The sequence below is a fragment of the Caloenas nicobarica genome, chromosome 1 (genome assembly GCF_036013445.1).
Source record: "Caloenas nicobarica isolate bCalNic1 chromosome 1, bCalNic1.hap1, whole genome shotgun sequence".
Classification (NCBI taxonomy): domain Eukaryota; kingdom Metazoa; phylum Chordata; class Aves; order Columbiformes; family Columbidae; genus Caloenas; species Caloenas nicobarica.
This window is the reverse complement of record NC_088245.1, coordinates 213,643,512-213,666,299: the sequence shown is the minus strand read 5'-3', so window position 1 is coordinate 213,666,299 and position 22,788 is coordinate 213,643,512. Positions and strand designations below refer to the sequence as shown.

At 44.3% G+C, this 22,788-nt stretch overlaps 1 protein-coding gene across 1 annotated transcript in view; it reads left to right on the top strand.

The window, feature by feature from the left end:
* Nucleotides 1–16,433, top strand: part of FCHSD2 (FCH and double SH3 domains 2) — a 162,993-nt gene extending 146,560 nt beyond the window's left edge. The window contains exons 13-20 of the mRNA XM_065658161.1: nt 4,253–4,414; nt 9,007–9,141; nt 9,564–9,647; nt 9,757–9,934; nt 11,052–11,272; nt 12,167–12,296; nt 12,435–12,517; nt 14,179–16,433. Of these exons, the coding sequence (XP_065514233.1) occupies nt 4,253–4,414; nt 9,007–9,141; nt 9,564–9,647; nt 9,757–9,934; nt 11,052–11,272; nt 12,167–12,296; nt 12,435–12,517; nt 14,179–14,262 (1,077 nt within the window). The 3' untranslated portion in view covers nt 14,263–16,433. The remainder of the gene's footprint in view (nt 1–4,252; nt 4,415–9,006; nt 9,142–9,563; nt 9,648–9,756; nt 9,935–11,051; nt 11,273–12,166; nt 12,297–12,434; nt 12,518–14,178) is intronic.
* Nucleotides 16,434–22,788: the final 6,355 nt, after the last annotated feature.

Sequence of the window (22,788 nt, the reverse complement as noted above, 5' to 3'; positions counted from 1 at the left end):
TGGAACAGGCTGCCCAGGGCAGTGCTGGAGTCACCATCCCTGGAGGGGTTGGACAGACGGACATGAGGTTCTCAGGACATGGGGCAGTGCCAGGGGTGGGGGAACTGTTGGGTTCACAGAATCCCAGAATGTCAGGGATTGGAAGGGACCTCGAAAGCTCATCCAGTGCAATCCCCCCGCCGGAGCAGGAACACCCAGCTGAGGTTACACAGGAAGGTGTCCAGGCGGGTTGGAATGTCTGCAGAGAAGGAGACTCCACAACCTCCCTGGGCAGCCTGGGCCAGGCTCTGGCACCCTCACCATGAAGAAGTTTCTTCTCATATTTAAGTGGAACCTCCTGTGTTCCAGTTTGTACCCATTGGCCCTTGTCCTATCACTGGTCGTCACCCAGAAGAGCCTGGCTCCATCCTCCTGACACTCTCCCTTTCCATATTGATCCCCATGAATGAGGTCACCCCTCAGTCTCCTCTTCTCCAAACTAAAGAGCCCCAGCTCCTCAGCCTTTCCTCATAAGGGAAATGTTTCACTCCCTTATTCGATTCGATCTTGAGGATCTTTTCCAGCCAAAATGATTGCATGATTCTATACACGGAGGCATCTCAACTCAGTAACATGATAAAACGGGGAGTTTCTCAACCTGAAGCAAATAACCAAAGGATGACGAGTCCTCCAAAGCCGCTAACCGCCCCTGCCCTCCCACAGTCACAAATCATCCCCAGATGAGTTGGTTGCCTCGGACTAAGTTGCTCTCGCACCCCAAATGTCCGATCTGCGGGTCCGTGTGCCGCTGCTGAGGTTGGATCTGATGATGCTCCAACATCCCGGAGCAGCAGGTGAGTTCATCGGGGGTGCAGGAGCATCCAAAGAAGAGGCAGGATCACTGTTACCTCCAGTGGGTACCACAGTCACTCATCTCCCCTCCTCTCCAAGCAGATGTGGATTAGAATCGCACAGATGCGGTTAGAAAGTGATTTTGTTCAAAATCTTGAATATTTATTCCCAGGGGAGAGGACCCAGCACTGACATCTCTGCTATAAAAGTGTGTTCTCTGTTTAGCTTCATATAGTGAGAAATCCACTTCTCAATTTGATAAGCACTCCTAAAACTGTATTTTTCCAAAGAAAATGTTAATGATTAATTAAAATTATTTTTTCCGTGTTATTATTGCTTTAAAATACACAAACTAATATAAGTAAGAGCAAAAGGAAAACCGTAAGTGACAGGTATTGTCTTTATAAGACCAGTCAAGAGACAAAATGTTGATTCCATTCATCCCTGGAACTCAAAACACTTCTGATTTCAGACCTTCTCATAGCTTGGGTAAATCTTTTCAAAGTTTGGGTAGGGGCTTACAAGGTTTTCAGAAGATGCCACAATTAAATTTAAAGGATCTGCCTTTCAATCATCTTTGGACTTGATCTTTCTGAATCTTGACCTAAGTAGCGTGATGCATATGAATATGTTTTATCTCCATCCCTAATTATGTGGGAGAACCCTGTAGAAAGATACATTTCTCATACAGAATTGGACCCTAATAACTTATCTGCTTTTAAAAATCACGTTTCTTCTAAACAGAACTAAAAATAACATCTCGTAGAAGTATTTTTCTTGTCCGAAACAGATTTAAAGTCACCTTCGCAAATAGTTTTGAAATGAAAATGGATCCGTGTTTGGGGGTTCAGCTGAATGAAAGTTACAGTTATTTATTTTCTGACTTATTTTCTTAATAAAAATATAGTAGTAAAGTGCGGCAGCGTGTTAAAAACAAGAAAAAATACCAGTATCACTTCAGATCCACAAAAAAATTTGAATATGGTAAGGATATGCGCGAGATAAAAATCTGTGTAGCACCAACTGGTATTTTAATTCATGTACCTACATTTTTACATAGTCTACTGTGCTTCAGCCACTACAGAAAAAGTAATTTCCCTCTAATTTTTGCTTAGACCCGTCTATTTCAGCTGATTTTGCTTCGTTGCCCAGTGACGGTGACGACTCGATGTGTCACTTCAGGCAGCGGTGCTGAATTTAGCATTCCCGATTCCATTGCAAGGGCGAGAAAAGAGAGAAAACTTTGCTATTTTGCACATTAACTTGCTAAAAACGAACAATGCTGTGAAAGGAAACGCAGGAAAATCTCCGGGGCGGTTCCGTGGGTTTCTGTGACTCACAAAAGGAACTTTAGTAAATCATTTGATTTTTGTTCCTCTGATGAGTAAGCGCAACAGGATGATGATGACGGGGCTGGAATGGACAGAAATATCCTCAATTTTATTCCTACATTTGCACCCTTCTCGATGCGATCTTTGAAATTCTGCTTTTCTTGAAATTCTGAATTTCACATTTCTTGAAATTCTGAATTTCACATTTCTTGAAATTCTGAATTTCTTCCTGCTACTCTTTCCGTTCCTCCTGTTCAGATTCTTAAATAATTTGGCTCGGGGTGGCGGTTTGCCGTGAATTTGTTAAAGCTTTGGCTCCGTCGGTCAGAATTCATGCCGTGAACCCAGCTGTCAGAAACCCCAAATTTTCTTTCTGTTGGAAAGACAAAAATTCTGAAAGGGTTTGTCAAATGTGATATTTATTTATTTTGGGAATTATTAAGATCATTCTTTTCCCATGACAAATAAGCTTCCTGTGCTCTCTGGCAAGGGCTGATGGAAAATCGCTTCATTTTGGGGAGCCAGTGGGTTCGTGGTTGTGTATTGTGTTGGATTTATTTGGGTTATCGATGTGATATTTGGGTTATTGAGGTGATATTTGGGTATTGAGGTGATATTTGGGTATTGAGGGGTATTTGAGTGTCGCTGTGATGTTTGGGTGTTGAGATGATATTTGAGTATCTCATCCAGTTTAGTCACGACCCAAAAGGGCATCCAGGCTGTGCAGCCCGGGAATTTTTAATTTTAAAAATTGAATTTTAAAATTAAAAATTTAAAAAATCGGTTTTAAAAGTACCGTGAAGCACTGGCTTTTGTCTGGGTTTTTGCACTTCGAAAATAATCTAAGCTAACCGACCGCTAGAATATACGACTAGAAATTTAGCATAAACTAATAGATGTTATTTTAAAAAGGAAAAGAAGGTTATCGGGAGTAGTCGGCACGGGTTCGCCAAAGGGAAATTGTGTTTGACCAACCTGACAGCCTTCCGTGATGGTATGACTGGCTGGGTAGACGAGGGAAGAGTCTTGTTCAGCCTGTTCATCAATGACCTGGACTGAGTGAACCCTCAGCCAGTTTGGAGACCATCCCAAGCTGGGAGGACGGGCTGACACACCAGAGGCTGCGCTGCCATCCAGAGAGACCTGGGCAGGCTGGACTGGGCAGAGAAGAACCCGATGAAGTTCAACAAGGGCAAGTGTAGGAGGGACAACCCCAGGCACCAGTACAGGTTGGGGTTGACCTGCTGGGAAGCAGGACTGCAGAGAAGGACTTGTGAGTTCTGGTTGACAACAGGTTGACCATGAGCCAGCAATGTGCCCTGTGGCCAAGAGGCCAACGGTACCTGGGGTGCGTGAGGAAGAGTGTGGGCAGCAGGGCAAGGGAGGTTGTTCCTCCCCCTCTGCTCTGCCCTGGGGAGGCCCCGTCTGGAGCACTGGGTCCAGTTCTGGGCTCCCCAGTTCAAGAAGGACAAGGAATTACTGGAGAGAGTCCAGCGGAGGGACACAAAGATGCTGAGGGGTCTGGAGCATCTTGGTGATGAGGAGACACTGAGAGAGCTGGGGCTGTTGAGCTGGAGGAGAGAAGCTGAGAGGGATCTGATCAATGGGATCCATATCTCAGGGTGGGTGTCAGAGGATGGACCAGACTCTGTTCAGTGGTGCCCAGCGCCAGGGTGAGGGGCAACGGGCACAGACTGGAACACAGGAGGGTCCATCTGAACAGGAGGAGAAACTTCTTTGCTGGGAGGTGCCAGAGCCTGGACCAGGCTGCCCAGAGCGGCTGTGGAGTCTCCTGCTCTGAGACATTCAAACCCCCTGGACCGACCTGTGTGATCTGCTCTGGTGACCCTGCGTGAGCAGGTGGGTTGGACTGGGGGATCTCCAGAGGTCCCTGCAACCCCAGCCACCCTGTGATTCTGTAAAAACACCGACTTGGGCAATACTTTTCTAGAAAACCATTCCCCATCTCTTGGCTCACACCGCGTTCCTGCAGGCAAGGAAGCGAAGAACCGGCCGCGTTTCGGCGCGGAGCCACCTGCGTCATTTGCGGATCGGGAAATAATCCTGCCTTTCGCATTTGAATTTTGCAGATAATTAAGCTGAAAGCCGAAGCCCGTCTGGAGCTGCTGAAGCAGATCGGCGTGTCCGTGGATACGTGGTTAAAAAGCGCCATGAACCAAGTGATGGAAGAGCTGGAGAACGAGCGCTGGGCCGGGCTGCCCTCGGTGACCAACAATGGCTCTGCGCACATGGTACCGTTTCCAACCTCACCTCGAGCCCACGTGGTTCTTCCCTAGGAGAAATTCTTAACTTATTATCAAATATAAAGGCAAATTCATAATATTTGGTTGGGTTTTAGGTAATGGGAAAAATCTCGTAGCTTTTCGTGGCTGGAGCATGTGTCTGAAGGTCATGGGGGAAAAAAAAAGGAAAACACGCGAACAAAGAAAACAAGCAGAATTAAAATAAAATTTAAAATTAAAATTAAAAAATAAAACCACAAATGAAACAAATGCAAAAACAAAAAAAAAAATCCAAAATCAAACCGAACACAAAAAAACCAAGCAAAACAAAAACGAAATGAAAAACTCAAATGAAACAAAAGCAAAAACAAAAAACCAAGCACAAAAAACCCAAACAAAACAAAAACAAAACAATGCTAAACAAAAACAAACAAAAAAAACCCCACGAGAACAACCAACCAAACAAAAAAAACCACCAAACAAACAGAACCAAAAAAAAGGATTTAAGGGTTTCTGGCTTTTGTCGCTGAGTTTAGTTTAGATAGACTTTTCTCACCTTGGGTAAGTGGAATAACGTTTATTTGCCATCTCCTGAAAAGAAAAACGTCTGCGTGGTTCTTTGAAGTTTCATTAATAGTTTACGATGTTATCTGAGATACTTGTACGATACTTGTATGAAAGGCTTTTTTTATTTCCAAAATACCCAGAAAACTGTATCATGCATCATCTCTTGAAGACTAATTTATGTGTTGGTTGCAGCGAAGGGCATCAAGAAGGCAAAGACTCTTCTCCAAATTGATTTGGCTGCTTGAGATGACAATTTGATTCATTAAAAAAACAATCAGGAAAAAGGCTTTGGCAAACACCAGGAACCAACTCAAATAAAATTCCTGAAGCTTTAGTCAGTTCACCTCAAACAAATTTTAAATTTTCTCCGTGCGTTTATGTATTTAATATTCAACAAAATTCAGAGGCTTTTATAAAGTCCTGGTTTTCATGTGGATACTTTTCTAAGTATAATCTTCATACACTATTAAAATTACTTAATTCACACTTTAATTTAAATGCTTTGGACAACCAGAATGTATGTTCCGTGTAACAAAACCTTCAGGGGCAATGTGGTTTTTCATCACATTGCAAATGATTTGCAGAAGGATTTGCCTTCACTGACCACCTAAGAGAAGGAAAAAGTCTCCATTTCAGCAAGTACATCGTATCTACGCACAAAAAATCCCGCTCGTTCCCATGTTTCGTCGTGTTTTTCTGCTTCTTTATTGTTTTCTTGGTAACGGTGGCAAACCCTTAGAGGGTTTTTTTTTTGGATTTACAGCTATTTTGATGTAGGTCAACTTTAGTTCAGAACAGCGAGTGAGCAAATCCTGAGGGTCCTGAATCCTCTCTGTGTTTTCTTCACAATTTTGGGATGTTTCATCTCAGACATTACAGCGGAGCTCACACACAGTGACAGGGATTTGCAGCACGTTATTCCTGTGGTTAGTAGCAAAATTAGAGTCATGGAAACATTTTGGTTGGAAAAGCCCCTCAAGATCATCGAGTCCAACCATAACCTAATTCTGGCACTGCCCCGTGTCCCTGAGAACCTCATGTCCGTCTGTCCAACCCCTCCAGGGATGGTGACTCCAGCACTGCCCTGGGCAGCCTGTTCCAATGCCCCACAGCCCTTTGGGGAAGAAATTGTTCCCCACATCCAACCTCAACCTCCCCTGGCGCAACTTGAGGCCGTTTCCTCTGGTCCTGGCGCTTGTTCCTGGGGAGCAGAGCCCGACCCCCCTGGCTCCCAGCTCCTTTCAGGCAGGTCAGAGATCAGAAGGTCTCCCCTCAGCTCCTGTTCTCCAGCTGAACCCCCAGCTCCCTCAGCCGCTCCCATCACACTTGTGCTCCAGCCCCTTCCCCAGCTCCGTTCCCTTCTCTCAACTCGCTCCAGCACCTCAAGGCCTTTCTTGGCGTGAGGGGCCCAAAACTGCCCCCAGGATTCGAGGTTTGGCCTCACTTTAATTACAGATTAAAGTTGGAATATGCACATCCAAGCTTCAGCCTTCCCAAATCCCAAAGCATTTCTCACGCTGAATTTCATTTCAGCCCCTCTCTAGCCAGGAGAGCTGGGGATATATCACAGAGCTGTGTTTTAACAGTGTTTTTTTCCCTTTTCTTCTTATACTCCACCTCCTTTAACTTCCCGCTGTGCGTCTTGGCTCACACCCAACACCTTGTGCTCTGTCTCATCGGACGTGCCAACATTTGGCCCTGGATCCAAACCCCGTGCTGGTCCCCGGCCGGTGAGCAGATGCCACAGCGTGGGAGGTTCAACTCTGATTCTTATTTTCCGCTTTTACACTTACGTACGCTCCCGTAGAAATAAAAAGACGCTGTTGACCTTGGCAGGCTGGATGAGGACAGCCCATAGCTGGAATTCTTAGAACCGTTACCGAAATTACGCTGCTTGCAATGATTAGACTTACGGCAGCAGCAATTTCACTTCGTCCTTGTCGAGTGGATGATGTTTCGTGTTCAAAATGCAGTTATCTGCCATCCTTACATCCTTTACTCTTTGTGCCGCTGTTTGTCACGACGTAATTTGTCCAGGAAAGCTCTCGATATATTTTCTTTTAAGGAGCTTGAAAGCGAAAAGTAGCATCGATGGCTTGATATTACTTTTATTTATTTAACCTGCCGCGATAATCTAACGAGCTGAAGGACTTAATATCCCATCGTCTCTCCGGTCGGCTGACTCTGATCTAATGATGAAACGCAGAATCTTGGGAGGGAATATTTTTTTTTCCCAAAAAATTTTATCATCATTTTGAATTTTAATCGTCACCTGGAAAACATTTGCGATGTTCCTCTTGCATGCTGACATCGTCGGGAAACCTTTATGCTGCCTACAACAAATGTATTGTAAATATTATGGAATTTAATCAGAAAAGGCAGAGAAAATAATGTCTTTATGGAGTTTGTGTCTTCTGTTTGCTGGGACTTGAAGCAGTAAGTTATAAGAAGCATTTGTACAGTAGAAATACAGTATCACAGAGCTAAAAATAACATTTTCAGTTGGTACATTTACAGGAAAATAGATGTTTTTTACCCATAAAGGGATGTAGCATCTTTCAACTATTAGGTTACTGGTTCATATCCAAGCGTGATGATCATCTGATACCAGCAACCTGTGCAAACCAAATTGTGGTTTCGGTCCCTAAAATATAAATACTTTTTGCAAAATGCTACCAGGCTCTGTTGAAATATGAATTTTATGAACCAAACTGCCAAGTTTTCTGTCTCATTAATGCTGTTTTCCCTCCGCCTGCCTAAATGTTTCTATTCAAGGAGCCGGAGCAGCCCACACGCTGCAAATTAAAATGTATTTTTCCTCCTCGTGTTCGAAAACCGGGACCAGATGTTTTACAAACGAATCTTTCTAGGCATGAGACAGGAATTTCCATGATGGTTCATACGACTGTCAGCTGAACGTCAGCTCTGGCTGCTGGGACACAGACCATGCTCAGCAAAAGGAGTTAGAAATTGGGTGGGAAACCTTAAATTTGCCATAATTTAGAGTTGGTTGGTAATTTATCAATAGCATCAGCAAGGGAGGAATTTCTGTTTGTGTTTTTCGTTGCTGCAAAATCCGTGAACGCATTTAAGAAGCAATGAATGAAAACACGTGGGGGAAAAATAATATTAATTACAAGGATGTGTCCTAAAAATGGCAACATAAAAATGAACGAAGTCAGAAAATCATGAAGCTCTGTGCTCTTCTTCTCCAGGTCTAGAAGAGCAAAGATGTTCCGGAGCAGACTTAAGACAGACGGCTGGTTTAGGGAGCCTCTTTTTGGTCTCAGCCTAACTTTTTGTTGATGTATCAGCCTTTCGGTTTTCACGAGAAATACCAAATTCACTCCCAAATGGAAAGGAATAAATAAAGGGAAGATGACAAATACAGAACAGTGTTGCTTTTGAGTCGAAGGGCTTGCTTATTTTCACATGAGATAAAGTGTTTATTCAAAATTTAAGCCAGGCACAAGGCCAAGGCACAGCTCATGTTAACGTTGCCCAAACTACATTTATAGAAACTTCAAGTGTTTTAAGTATTTCCACTGCAGTTTCATTTCATAACTCGTGGTCGCAGGTACATTCATCTTTTCGTAAAATAAATTCTCCGTAAGTGACTCTTTTTTCCATTAAACTCTTTGCCGTTCCTCTGAAATGGCATCACAAGGTCCATTAGTCACCGGTTCACAGCTTCAACAAAAAATAGGTGATTGTCCAGCAGCTGAGTTGGAGCTGCCAGAAATGTCCTCCTGTTGTTTTTAAAGACTTTTAAAAGTCTTGAATGAACAAACAGAGCTACATAAAGATGTAATTTGGTGACAGCTCTTGTTCTTTTGCTTCCCTGTATTGGCTTTGTTTGCTGACTGCTTTCCTGATTGAGACTTGTATATTGAATATTGGGTTTTAGTCCAGTTTAATAATCTCAAGGACTAAAAAAACACACTGAAGAATATTTATCAATTCATTTTTAGTCTTATTTCTTCACTTATTTTTTAATGTGATGGTATAACACCAAATTTAATTTGTTTTAATAGATTAACGCTGACGCAGAAAAAGAAGAAGGGGAAGAGTTTGAAGACAACATGGATGTTTTTGATGACAGTAGTTCTAGTCCTTCTGGTACTCTAAGAAATTATCCCCTCACCTGCAAAGTTGTTTATTCGTATAAGGTTTGTGATTTGTTTAAAAAAATGAGTAGAAAAATGAATAATGCAACAAGTAACTAATAGATGTAACTTCTGTGGCAGGTAGAATGTTGGTGCTTGGCTCAATAATGGTTCACATTAAATACATCTCACATCTAGTTGGAAAAAACTGTGGCAGATTTAGTTGCAGAGTAAGGAGTAATTAGGATTTCAAAAGTAAATGGGGTTCGAGGTGCTTCTGTCTGTCCTCTCAAGTGAAAAAGGGTCTCGCGAAGGTCAGTGAGTCTTGAGAAACACCCTTATAAATATGATTTAAAGTGTGCTACATCATAATATTTTCAAATTTTTAGAGCAATTTAAGGATTAATAAAAACCTGGATGAGAATACTCCTTGCACTGCACTTGAAAATACTTTTATTTTCTGCTCTTCCTGTTTTCTCTTTCAGGCTTCTCAGCCAGATGAACTGACCATAGAGGAGCACGAGGTGTTGGAGGTTATCGAAGACGGAGATATGGAAGACTGGGTGAAGGTATCATTTCTCCGAGATTGTTTTCCTTTCACTATCACTTCGAGAAATAAAACTTGGGAGGGGAGAAATCGTTTGGATTTTTGTCATCTTTTCTGTCGTTTGCTCCCAGGCCCGGAACAAAGCGGGTCAGGTGGGGTACGTGCCCGAGAAGTACCTGCAGTTCCCAACGTCCAGCAGCCTCCTGAGCATGTTGCAGTCGCTGGCGGCGCTGGACGCGCGGTCCCACACCTCCAACAACTCCACCGAGGCCGATTTAGTCTCAGGCAGCCTGAATGGAGACTCCAGCGGTAAATACCAATAAATAAATCAATACTGTACTGAGCTTGTTCTTAAAAACGTTCCGCATATCGGCTTTGGATGTCGTACGGGAGGGTTTTGTAGAATCGTGGAACAGTTTGGGTTGGGGGACCATCAAAGCTCATCCAGTGCCCCCCCGGCCATGAGCAGGGACATCTGCACCAGCTCAGGTTGCTCAGAGCCCCGTCCAGCCTGGCCTGGGATGTCTCCAGGGATGGTTCAGCCACCACCTCTCTGGGCAACCTGGGACAGGCTCTCACCACCCTCAGGGCCAACAATTTCTTCCTCATGTCTGGGCTGAATCTCCCTCCTTTAGTTTAAAACCATCACCCCTTGTCCTATCACAACAGGCCCTGCTCAAAAAAGTCTGTCCCTGTCGTTCGATTTGGCCTGTTTCTGAGCACAACTGTTCTGTCATTATTTCATATCAAATCTGTATAATTTACCTATCTCATAGAGTTAAGATGAACTAAAATGAAGGAAAACTAAAATAATTTGACTCAGGAATTATAGAATCATTTAGAATCATTATAGAATCATCAGAATCACAGAATCCCAGAATGTCAGGGGTTGGAAGGGACCTCGGAAGCTCATCCAGTCCAATCCCCCCGCCGGAGCAGGAACACCCAGCTGAGGTTACACAGGAAGGTGTCCAGGCGGGTTGGAATGTCTGCAGAGAAGGAAACTCCACAACCTCCCTGGGCAGCCTGGGCCAGGCTCTGGCACCCTCACCGGGAAGAAGTTTCTTCTCAAATTTAAATGGAACCTCCTGTGTTCCAGTTTGTACCCATTGGCCCTTGTCCTATCACTGGTTGTCACCCAGAAGAGCCTGGCTCCATCCTCCTGACACTCCCCCTTTCCATATTGATCCCCATGAATGAGGTCACCCCTCAGTCTCCTCTTCTCCAGCTCCAGCGCCCCAGCTCCTCAGCCTTTCCTCACACGGGAGATGCTCCACTCCCTTCAGCATCTCCGTGGCTGCGCTGGACTCTCTCCAGCAGAAAAGACCTTTCGGATCAAGCCCAACCATAAAAATATGTATAGTACTTACTATCTTTATTAAGCCCACGCTGATTAGACTTTTCTTTTTCCTCTTCCGTTCTTCAGTCTGTTTTGTAAAAGCACTTTATGATTACGAGGGCCAGACAGACGACGAGCTGTCCTTCCCGGAAGGAGCCATCATCCGCATCCTGAACAAGGAAAACCAAGACGACGATGGTTTTTGGGAAGGAGAATTCAACGGGCGCGTCGGGGTATTCCCGTCAGTGTTGGTCGAGGAGCTGACAGCCTCCGAAAACGGAGAGACTCCGTGGATTGGAGATACTCAGGTGCGGAAAGAGGTTTTAGAGGTTTTGCAAGGCTTGCAAAGATCTGCTGCTTCTTTAGGAAAAAACCCCAAAATCAGAACAAATTTAAGGAAAAAAAATCAGAAGAAATTTAAAAAGAAAAATCAGAACCAATTTAAGAAAAAAAATCAGAACCAATTTAAGAAAAAAAAAAATCAGAACCAATTTTAAGCAAATAAAACCCCTGAGTTCTTCTTACCTTTTAGTTTCTTCCCCAGCCTAATAATTATCCACTGATATATTTTGGCAAACGTAACGGATCTGTGAATAAAGGCGAGTATTTGGGTGGAAAGGAAATGAAGCAAAGGAGAAAATTCACAGTCTAGTTTTTGTAATTTATGGCATAGACCGTGACATCAAACAGAACCTGATAAAAAAGCAAATTACAGGCTCTCTCAGCCCTAATTTAATGTTTTCATACTTAAATCTGTTCTGTATCCTCCTGATTTTTGAGTGGTAGAATACTAGCTAATATTGTATTACAGTAATTTTCGCAAAAAGTCCTAATTTCAGTATAGTCCTGGAATTCTTAGATTCTAGTAGAAAATCAGACACATCCTCGTGTAATTGTGCTAGAAAGGGAACTTCCATGTTCCCTAGAAAGTAATTTCTCCAGTATTTTTATTCTTTGATTTGAGAAGATGATGAAAACTTAATACATAAATGAAACACATGCAATGAGTTGGGGTAAAACTCACGATCGTAACGGGATAAAATTCACGATTGCGAAAATACATGTGGAGAGATGCACTCGGTCGACTGATTTTTTTTCAGATAACCTTCAAAAAATTCTAGATCACCTGGGAGAGGATGAAAATTTCCACTTGGTGTCAACCTATGATTTAAAAAAATCCATACTCTTTCTTTTTACCGCAGGTATCGCCGACTCCGAAGCCCAATCACACCCTCCCACCGCTGCCGCTCTACGACCAACCTCCCACCAGTCCCTACCACAGTCCGGATAAAAGAGCTTCTCAGTATTTCCCCAGATCGCCCTCAACTAACGGTACGAAATTTTGTGCTAGTCGAAGAAATTTCGGCTAAACGCTTGATTTAGAGTGTTTGCGTTTCATTTTGCAAAATAAAGTGAATTCGGTGATACCGAGTGGCTGGTTTGCGATGGGGTTGTTGGTTGCTCTTCCAGAAAACAGCTTCGGTTCAGAGTCCCCTGGCTTTTCGCAGCCTCCGCGGATTCCTCCCGAAGCTTCGTACGGCAAACTGCGACCTGTAAGTGAAAAACAGAAATTGGTTGTTTTTATTGACCCTCCGAGTCTCGGTAAATCAAAATCGGTCCGTTCAAAGCAGGGGGGGGATACAGCACCTGGCGATTTGGCTCTCTGCGTTCTGCAGATCCAATTAATACGTATAAAAAAACGTGATATTGCAGATAAACAGCGCAAGGAAAGGTCTGTTCGCTCCCCTTTGGTAACGACCTTGAACTCCATCCATCCCCTGTCGTTCCTCTAACCTGTAATATCCCATTTCTCTGCGTGAACATGGGAATCATGAAGTGTAACCTGGGAGGAAATGACACCAAAATGACAGTAAAATAGACGGTAGTCGATAAACTTATATTGGGAGATCATTTCTGTTCTTGCCACGTATAATAACCTGTAAACAGAACTGAAAAAAGAGCTGGCGAATAAATGCCACAACAGTTTAATCATGATTTCTACAATTGCTGCTTCTCTGCCGGCAGATTTAATCTCTGGTTCTTGGGACTCGATTGCATTTGGGCTTAAATTTATTTCCAAACCGCTCAATTTGAGGGGTTCGGCTTAAAAACTCCTAACAATAAGATCTTTTGCGATGCCTTTGCTGCCTAGAAAGAAAGATTTTTGCCAGGAAAGGAAGAATTTAATCACTTCGAACTTGCAAAAATCCGTCTCCTCAGATTAAATTTGAAATCAAGTTTTTGGGGGTTTCCAAGTCCTAAACCAAATCATATTAAGATGTAAAATTTGTATTTTCCTGTTGTTCTCAGTGAATGAGGCTGCAGTAAAAGAGCATTTTTGGATGTTCAAAAATGATACTCTGAATATTCCAGTAGTCACTGAGTTATCCTTGTTCATCAATATACACAAGGCAGAGATCGTTCTGCATCATTAAATATTTAAGTATTGACCGGAGAAGTTTCACATTGTCTTATTGCCTTGTAAAAAGACACGGACTCAGCTTTTCCATTTGTAGAATTATATTAAATTGTCTTGCAACTGTCTTTTCAAGATAAAACTGCGGCGCCATGCCTTAATTAAAAGGATTTTTCTTGGTATTGCATTTTAAACACGCTTGGTTTGAAATCATTGTGGTATCGCTCCACAATTCACATTTTCCATAGCAAGTATTTTGAAAGGGTGCGATACAAACCCTCCAGGAGCAATAATAACTTTATCGATGCGGCAGAGTGTAAAAATCGCACCAGATTGCAAGTGTGTATCGTTCAAGGTTTATTCAGTTGGATTAAATTAGATTGTTTGATTAAATACGAGGAAGCTACTTAAATGCAATAAGAGGTTTGTGTAGTTTCCAGCCCGCGTAATTCCCGGCAAGGGCGTCATCACATTCCAGTGTTTAATACCGAGTCTAAAGTCCGTCCCAGGTTTACGTCCCGGATTACCCGTGGGTACAGGCAGAATTAGGTGAGTTATTGCCCTCGGTGTGTTCGCACTGTCATGATTCCTGATCATCCTGGAGAAAAATCACCGGGTTCTAATGAAGAACTTTGATGGCTTAATTAAAAACCGCTGGACCTCAATCCAGCTGGTCACTCCCTGTAGTTCTGTCCATCCGTATATTTGTGTCATCCTGAGGTCCAAGCCCCAAAGTGCAGTTTTTAGTCTCAACGAGTGCCAAAATTCGGACGGTTTTGTGATTTCTCGCCGTTCCAGGTGCGAGCGGCTCCGCCACCCCCGACGCAGCATCATCGGCGGCCGACAGAGAAGATCGAGGACGTGGAGATCACGCTGGTCTGACGCTGGGACTAGTTAAGCCGTAGCGCTCCAATCAAGACCAAACGCGAGATTTGGTTGAGCTCGTTTTTTTAGGCACCTTTGCATGATGAAGACTTTGAATAGAGCAAGAGATAGGGAGGATTTGGTGTGGCGGTGACCTGGTGGATTCCTTCCCTCAGTCATGAATATTTCGTGCCTTTTTTTGGGGTTTTTTTGGGGTTGTTTTGATTTCTATACATCATTCTTCCTCTCTTAGCACAAACCAAGACAGGCCAAACAGCGACCAGAGGATTATTTGCCGTGGAGCAGGTTTCTCTCTTGGCTGGAAATGGTCAATTTTTATATGGAGGCTGAGGAAAAAAAAGAAAAAGCCTCATTCATGCAATTTAGTCATCGCATCCTTCGCTCACGTGCATTAGTACAGTATATTACTGTCGCCATAGGAATGTGTTAAAGATTGTCGGTTCTTCAAGTAGCGTCACTCATCTGATTAGCTCTTAATCGGATCTCGCGGAACGAAAAAGGGAACGGAAAAAATGCATCTAAGGAGAGGCTGGATCCTCTTGAAAATCCCCTCGCAGAAAGGAAGAAGCGGGAAAAAATAATATTATAGGTAAGGAAAACTGAGGCAGATCACGTGGCGTTAATTACATTAACGCTCACCTCTTCGGTAATTAACAGTTAAATGGAACTAAATGTTCTTTGTATTAATATTTATGCAGTACATTTAGTAATAGAGTCTCTAATACGGAGGTGCTGAATTAGTAGCAACATCTTGTTCCGTAGCGTAAGCCAACTGGTAGAAAAGTAAGTGAGATTTTGTCTAGATCTGGAAATTGAGCTTCCTTTTATTTTTTTTCTTAGCAGATTTTGGGGAAATTTTTTTTTTTTTTTAAGTATTTGGGTCACTCTTATCCCAGTTATTGCCATGTACTTTATTATCCAAGGCTAGCAGCATATCCCTGTCATCACAGCATCTGGCTAGAGTTAGAAGTTCCATTTAGAGTATTTACACACGTTATTTAGTTTTTGCATCGGATGCTCCTGTAGCGTTTTCCCAGGCAAAGCCCTTTAGCCAGCCAAAGCCCCCCAAAAATCTGATTTTGCAGAGCCTTTGCCCCAACTTTGTGACCAGGACTATGGTCTCAACTTAGTCTGAGGCAAGAAAGAGAGTAAAAGGATTTCAAAAATCAAATTTTCGATCAGAATTGATTTTTGCCATTTGCAAGGGAAGGCTTCTGAGCCAGAACACGGTCAGAAGAAAGGGAAAAACTGGATGAAAACAGGTTTTTCTTTGTGTACTTACTAAATTATTTCCAGCCATCTCCATCGGATCAAAGCTTCGCTTAAAAGGCATCACAGGGTTGGTTTTTTCACGCTCTTTATGGGTTCTGTTTAATGCGCTCTTATGTCTTCATTTTTTTTTTTTGTCTAAACCAGTAAGTTTTCTACCTTTAATTTACTAACAAGGGCTATTTTTTGAGGCTGCATTTACACACACACACAAAAAAAATCACCTAACAAGATTTTTATCATAAACTTTGCACGTGCTTGGGTCTCCGAGACGTTTGTGTTTGCCAATCTCCTTTCCCAGTGGGATCCTTAACCAAAAGTGGGGCTGTTGGAAGAAAAATAATTCATGGATCAGTTCGGAAATCGGTGACTGTCCAATGAAGTTTTTTCCATATTTTTCATTCTTTTTGCACCTCTTGTCCTGTTGATCTGTTCGAGGTCTTTTTTATGTGTTTATCGAACTTATTCTTAAGTTTAAAAAAAAAAAAGTTTTAAAAAAATAAAAGATTTAACTGCGAAAATTTTGGAAGCTTCACAACGCGGAAGAAAAGCAACTATTGCCATAATGTTCACGTTCAATTCCTTTGGCCAGTTTTTTTCTGTGTCCTTCATACCTGGACTTTTCAAAATTCAGAAAGTGTTATTTAAAGTCTCTTTTAGTTGTATTTTAAAATATTTTCTGTAAGAGCTGCTAATTTTATTTAAAAAGGAAAAACAAACAAACAAACAAGTTGTAAAAATATGCCTCCTTTTTAACTATGATTTCTTCATACAGGGCATGTATCGGACGTATCATCGTGTACAGTGTCAGTACACTGAAAGCATTCGCTGCAAATGCTTTCTTTATATTGGCTGTAAAAAGTTTGTATTTATTATGTATAAAAAGTTGAATAATAAAAAAAGTGGAACTAAATCTGGGCCGTCGCCTCGATACAAACACCGGCCAAGCGGCCAAACGTCATCGGAAGATTTGAGCGGAGAGGGAGGACCTGGCGTTTGGGGACAAAAACATCAGTTTTCTTGACTGTCATTTTTACGGTTTATGCTTTTCCACAGACATTTGAATTTCCTGCACTTCTGCACATACCCAAAGCCCTCTCGAAATATCGCTTTAAGGTGGTGTTTATACGAGGAACGAAACGATGCCAAAACCGGAGAGCCAGTGACAAAGCTCCAGTTACCAAAATAATTGCTTAATGGCCTTCATGCAATTAGGATAATTACATAAAGAAAGAGAGGGAGAGAGTGATTGATAACAACTCTTCAGTGCGATTGTCCCTTAATAGGGTTGATTTGCTTAATTACATGAGGAATATTGTCCCTGCATCCCAAACCTCTCCCTCTTTACAATCCCTCAGGTTTTCCCTGGTCTGTTTTCTTCACCTTCTCCACGGTGTTTTTTGCGCTGAGCTCTACCTGCTGATTTCCTCCCGATTTTTGCTTCCAGCCGTTTGGACTCGCGTGTTTCACCCTCTTTGAAGACATCTGGCCGCAGCGGCGGGTTCGATCTTTAATCATCCGTTTCCACTCCTCACACAGAACACTTACAGCATCGTCTTTTTCCCCACGCTCCCGCAGCCTCTTCCTTTGAGAAATCCCATCTTTTTGTATGTATTCACGGGGATCCTCCAAAAAATTACTGCTGCTTTGACCGCTTTGCCCTTTTCTTTCAGCTCCTTGCACGTGTCTCTCCCTTTCGTGCCGCATCACACACAAACCCTCTCCGCTTGCGATTCTTTTCTCTGTCAGCATCGCTTAGAGATGACAATAATCCTCAAATCCACCAATGATGCCACTTGTCACTTTTTTAACAGACCCCCTTTGCGTCTCCACTTTTTCTCCTTCCCTCTTTTCCTTAAAATACAACAAACCCAGCAGATAATGCCCGTTCAGCAGCTGCGCCGGGATCGTGTCGTTCTTGCCGTTAACGTGAGCAGAACTTATTTCCATGAAAAATCTCGCCCTGATGTGTTTTACCAGCACATTTTCAGGCAAAAAAAAAAGGTGTTGGGTGAAAACAAAGTCTCCGAGGTTCTGTATTCTGCTCGGGATATTTAGAGAAGCAGCACGGGGAGCTCGCCCGGTGAAACGTTGGTCTCTGGAAGGCGGTAGGAGGGCTGTTGTCTCCACTAAAAAATGGGGTTTTCTCTGATGGTTCCCAGATTTTCAAAAAGGATAATCACAGAATCATAGAATCATTTCAGTTGGAAGAGACCCTCAGGTTTATCGAGTCTGACCATAACCCAACTCTGGCACTAAACCCTGTCCCTGAGAACCTCGTCTAAACGCCTTTTAAACCCCTTCGGGGATGGTGACTCCAGCACTGCCCTGGGCAGCCTGTTCCAATGCCCCACAGCCCTTTGGGGAAGAAATTGTTCCCCAGATCCAACCTCAACCTCCCCTGGCGCAACTTGAGGCCGTTTCCTCTGGTCCTATCACTTCCTAATGAGACTGAGACTCGGCAGAAGTGTTGGAGGTAAATGATGTCGTGTGCTTTGCAACAAATTAATTGTGCCAGGGTTTATTTTTGTTTGTTCCGTGCAAATTCGGAAAGAAACCCAGGCACGTGGGTGAGTTCTCTTTCCCAAATAGCACAAGTATCTCTGACTATTAAAAGCAACAAAACCCCCACCCTCTTCTCCAAATAAAGGATCTTTTGCTTCTCTGTGTATAGCGTGAAGCGCTGGCTACTCTGCAACTGGCACTTTTTTCCTGCTTGCTCTTCCAGCCGGGCCCCTATAATTAATAACCTGCAAATTTCCATATGGCAGAGGCAGGAGGAGCAAGAAATCGCCTTAATCACCTTTTTTTTTCCTCCTGAGCCTCCCAGCAAGCTCAGGAGGAGGAGGATGCTGCTGAAGGAGTCCGGTCTCCCCACATTTTCTCCATTTGCAGATCTGCTGCCCCACATAAAAACGACGGGAGGGAGCGTGGCTGCACCTGCCAGATGGGAGCTCAGGGATATCGAAACCTCCGTTCAAGGAACGAGGGGAGGTTAGAGAAAGCGAGGGATAAAAAGCAACTAAACTTAACTGAGGAATGCAGCGAATGAGCCAATTAAAAAAACCCGCAGCTAGGAAAATGCTGACGTGTTCACTGTACCAAGTAGTTCCCTCCTCCAGGCGTTACCCGGGGGGGTTGAGGATTACAGATCTCGTTGGAGCATCACCGTAATGAGCCAGCCTCCGCATTGCAGGTCATTTCAGCCAGAAAATAAACGCTGCGGTGATACCGAGCTGGAGAACGTAAGAAATCTCAGTGGCTGGCGGAGTTGGACTGGAACACACACCAGACGTGCGGCGAATAACCACCACTCTGCTCGCGGCCCGGAGAGGACGGTAACGCGGTTCCTGAAGTACAAGTGCCATCGCTCGGCGTCTCAACGCAGCGGCCTTTGGGAACAGTCACGTTACAGCTGTACGAGCTGAAGATGAACGGCCGGCAGCAGGTAGCCGGGCTGTTGTCAGACGTCCTGGAACGCGCTCTACATCCCACGGGAAAAGTCAGCCCCGCCGCCCTCAAAAATACACCCCAGAATTATTTTTATCTGTAGCAAACCACAATTTAGTTTATATCACACACAGCAGACCCAGCAGGAGATAGAATTGAGAAGGGCCGAGTGAAAGTTTTCTCCTAGTAAATTATTAAAACTATTTCTTGTATACAGCCATGGCCGAGATTTGTGTCCCAGTACAGGCGCTGCTTTGTTTGAAAGCTCATGAGATTGTCATCTGGAAAAGGATCACGGAATCGCAGGGTGAAAACTCATTTTTCTGTGTGCCCCCCTGCAAAGAAGAGGTTTAGGTTGGATGTGGGGAACAATTTCTTCCCCAAAGGGTTGTGGGGCATTGGAACAGGCTGCCCAGGGCAGTGCTGGAGTCACCATCCCTGGAGGGGTTGGACAGACGGAGATGAGGTTCTCAGGGACACGGGGCAGTGCCAGGGCTGGGTTATGGTTGGACTCGATGATCTTGAGCGTCTTTTCCAACCCAAATGATTCTGTGATTCTCTGAAAAGCTTTGAGATCAGTCAGACACTTTTCAGAGAGGACTTGGTGTTGTCTGGGGATCTTCAGCCGGTCTGGAGCCCCTTGCGTCTGACACGGAGCAGGGACATATGTTGGGCTGTAAATCACCACACAGGCAGAAAACGGGTAACAAGATCAAGGCTTCAGTTTGTACCTCACGAACCCGCTGTTCTGCCACGGCCTTATTTCTGTTCCCAAAAACACTTCGGAAAAAAACCTGACATACTATAGAGACGCTGCTTTGTACATTGGAAATGGCTTGTGGAGGCTTTTAAATCCCGACTCCAGCCCAGATCCCCGGTGAATGAGGCGAGTTGTGGTTCCTGCCAGCCCCGTTTGCAGCCCGATCTCCTTCCTCCTCCTCTTCCCATCTCAAGTTTGCTCCCGGCAATCAATTTTCCAGCCTCTTGGCCCATCTCAAATGTGTTAAGCAGCGGTTCTTCCGCCGCTTTGTTTAAAACCCTCTTTTGCTGTCTCCTGGATTTCACAGCTGGTATCTGAAGAGGGCACGGCGGAGGGAATGGGCTCGGTGATCTCCGTCCCACTCCGTTGAGCCAGCGTTGCCTCTCATGAAAACCGTCCCCGCTCCTGTCCCCGCAGCTTGACAGCCCGGGCAGCGGCCAAGGATTAAATGGACTTTACAGAAGCTTTTGGATTCTCTTACATCATTTCACCCAACGAAAACGGAACCGTGTGAATATCTCTGAAGTATTTTCCTCGGTCATTCAGCATTTGCTGTGAAGAACAGGAGATGTGGTTAAGCTTGTCTTTTTAGGGCTTCATCTTTGCCTTGAAAGCAGTTGTTGTTCAACCTCGAATCTGCAAGCTGAGCACTTCAGATGGCTTTCCCCAGCTACTCCAGTTCTTCTTGCTCATAAATACATCATTTCAGCCAAAAATGCACATGGATGCAGGACGGGCAGTTTAGATACCCACAGATGGAGAAGATTCTTGGTCATCTTGCGAGAGCTTGTGAGATCCTAGTGAGCAATGAGAGTGCTGCTGGGGCTGCCGGTCAGGCTGGGGTCACCGATAGGCACAGCTGGGAACGGCTCTGGAAAAACACAGTTAAAATTCAACCTGCATGAGAATATACTGGTTGACATTGCGTTCTGAATGTACAGTGAGGACAGAAAGTTCACCTCGAATCCTGGGAGCAGTTTTGGGCCCCTCACACCAAAAAAGACCTTGAGGTGCTGGAGCGAGTTGAGAGAAGGGAACGGAGCTGGGGAAGGGGCTGGAGCACAAGTGTGATGGGAGCGGCTGAGGGAGCTGGGGGTTCAGCTGGAGAACAGGAGCTGAGGGGAGACCTTCTGATCTCTGAACTGCCTGAAAGGAGCTTGGAGCCAGGGGGGGTCGGGCTCTGCTCCCCAGGAACAAGCGCCAGGAGCAGAGGAAACGGCCTCAAGTTGCGCCAGGGGAGGTTGAGGTTGGATGTGGGGAACAATTTCTTCCCCAAAGGGCTGTGGGGCATTGGAACAGGCTGCCCAGGGCAGTGCTGGAGTCACCATCCCTGGAGGGGCTGGACAGACGGAGATGAGGTTCTCAGGGACATGGGGTAGTGCCAGGGGTGGGGAACAGTTGGACTTGATGATCTTGAGGGGCTTTTCCAATTAAAATTATTCTGTGAAAATTAACTAGATGCTCCAAAGGAAGAGGTTGGGCTGCTGGAGCAGCGTTACTGATCGACACAAAAGTGGTTGTGACTGTGGCATGAGCGAGATGAACATGAAATGGGCCCAACTGGGGAAGAGACGGTTACGATAAAACTTTGGATTGAGGAGCTGGGAGCTCATTTCTGCTCCCTGCTCCAGCATCGACCTCCCTGCACAAATTCTCTGTGTTCCTGTGCCCTGTTTGCACAGCAGTGTCAGCATCACCTGAAGATTTATCTTTTCTAAGATTTATCTTTTCTAAGATAAATCTGTGCATTATCGAGCTGCATAGCACCCTTCTATTTTGAAATTGGTTTTATTCCACTCCCAAATTTTTACCTTTTTTTTAATACAGTGGCTTTTGGGTTATATTTTCCTTTTCTAATGCAGATTCACGAGCAATTGCTGTGTGGAATGCTTCTGCTGTGGTGTAATTAGTTTTGTCTACTGTAATTGCTTTTCCTTTTTCCCTTGTTTATTGAAAGACGAATGAATTTCCAGGTCTAGTTGCAGTGGGAACGCTGACAGCAGCTTTTTTTTTAAATTCGACTGCGCAGCTATTTGTCTTTTTTACTCAGCTGAATCCTGCAGAGTGGGCCAAATTCGGCTTCACCTCTGTGTCCCGGGCAAATTACTGCACTAATTAATTTCTCTAAGACAGGGGCCTCCTTCCTGCTTAACACAGAGGGATGGTGAAGTGAGGGCACTCAGTCTGCAGGCGTCAAGTGTGGACAGAAACCTTCAACAACCTCGGATTGACTTGCTGAGTAAACTTGCACAAAGAGACGAGAGGCTGATCATTTAAAAGTAAGGTTAGAGGATTTTAAAAATATATATTATTAATTTAATGTCCTCCTTCATAAGAATATCTTGGTTTCTGAGAAGTGAGGTATGATCCGTGTTTTTCTGTTTGGGCTCTGTTGCCACAGGCGTTGCTGCGAAGAGAGCGAGAGTTGATTTTAAAACAGAAAGACTGGCATTTTTCTCGGGAACGAGATGACAGAAATTATTCCTACTCCTTAAAATAAGGAGGAAGGGGCTCCGTGTGGCAGCAAGGGAAGTGACAAAGAGGGGACTGTGGCTGAGGAATGTACAAGGTGACTGAGAACATCGGTAACATTGGGAGATGACAAACCGTGCGGCAGAGAGGGGCTGCTCGGCACCACGTTCGGATGCCAACCTGCGGAGCGAAGCCCCTTTTGGAAGCTTTGGAAGAAAAACAGAGGGAAATAGCGAGTGCTCGGACTTCCCAGGAACTTCAGTGAAAGGATCCGAGTGCTCCCCTTTGGGTGTTTGAGCCAGCAGAGCGGAGACTAAGCCAGACTTGTTAAGGTGTGAAAGAGATGGGAGGTTTTCGGAGGCCATGGTTTGGTAAATCCAGCTTTAGGGCACCTTGTGCTAATCCAAGACTGCCGTGGTCGCGCACAATGGAGTGCTGATCCAGGTAAAGTCTGGCCGCGAGCTCAGATGTGTCCAAAATGCTTTTGACGGTTTCAGTTCTGTACCAGCAGGCCAGGTTTTATCTGTCCGCGTCGCCAAATCAGGCTTTGCACGTCCCCTTGCAGACAACAC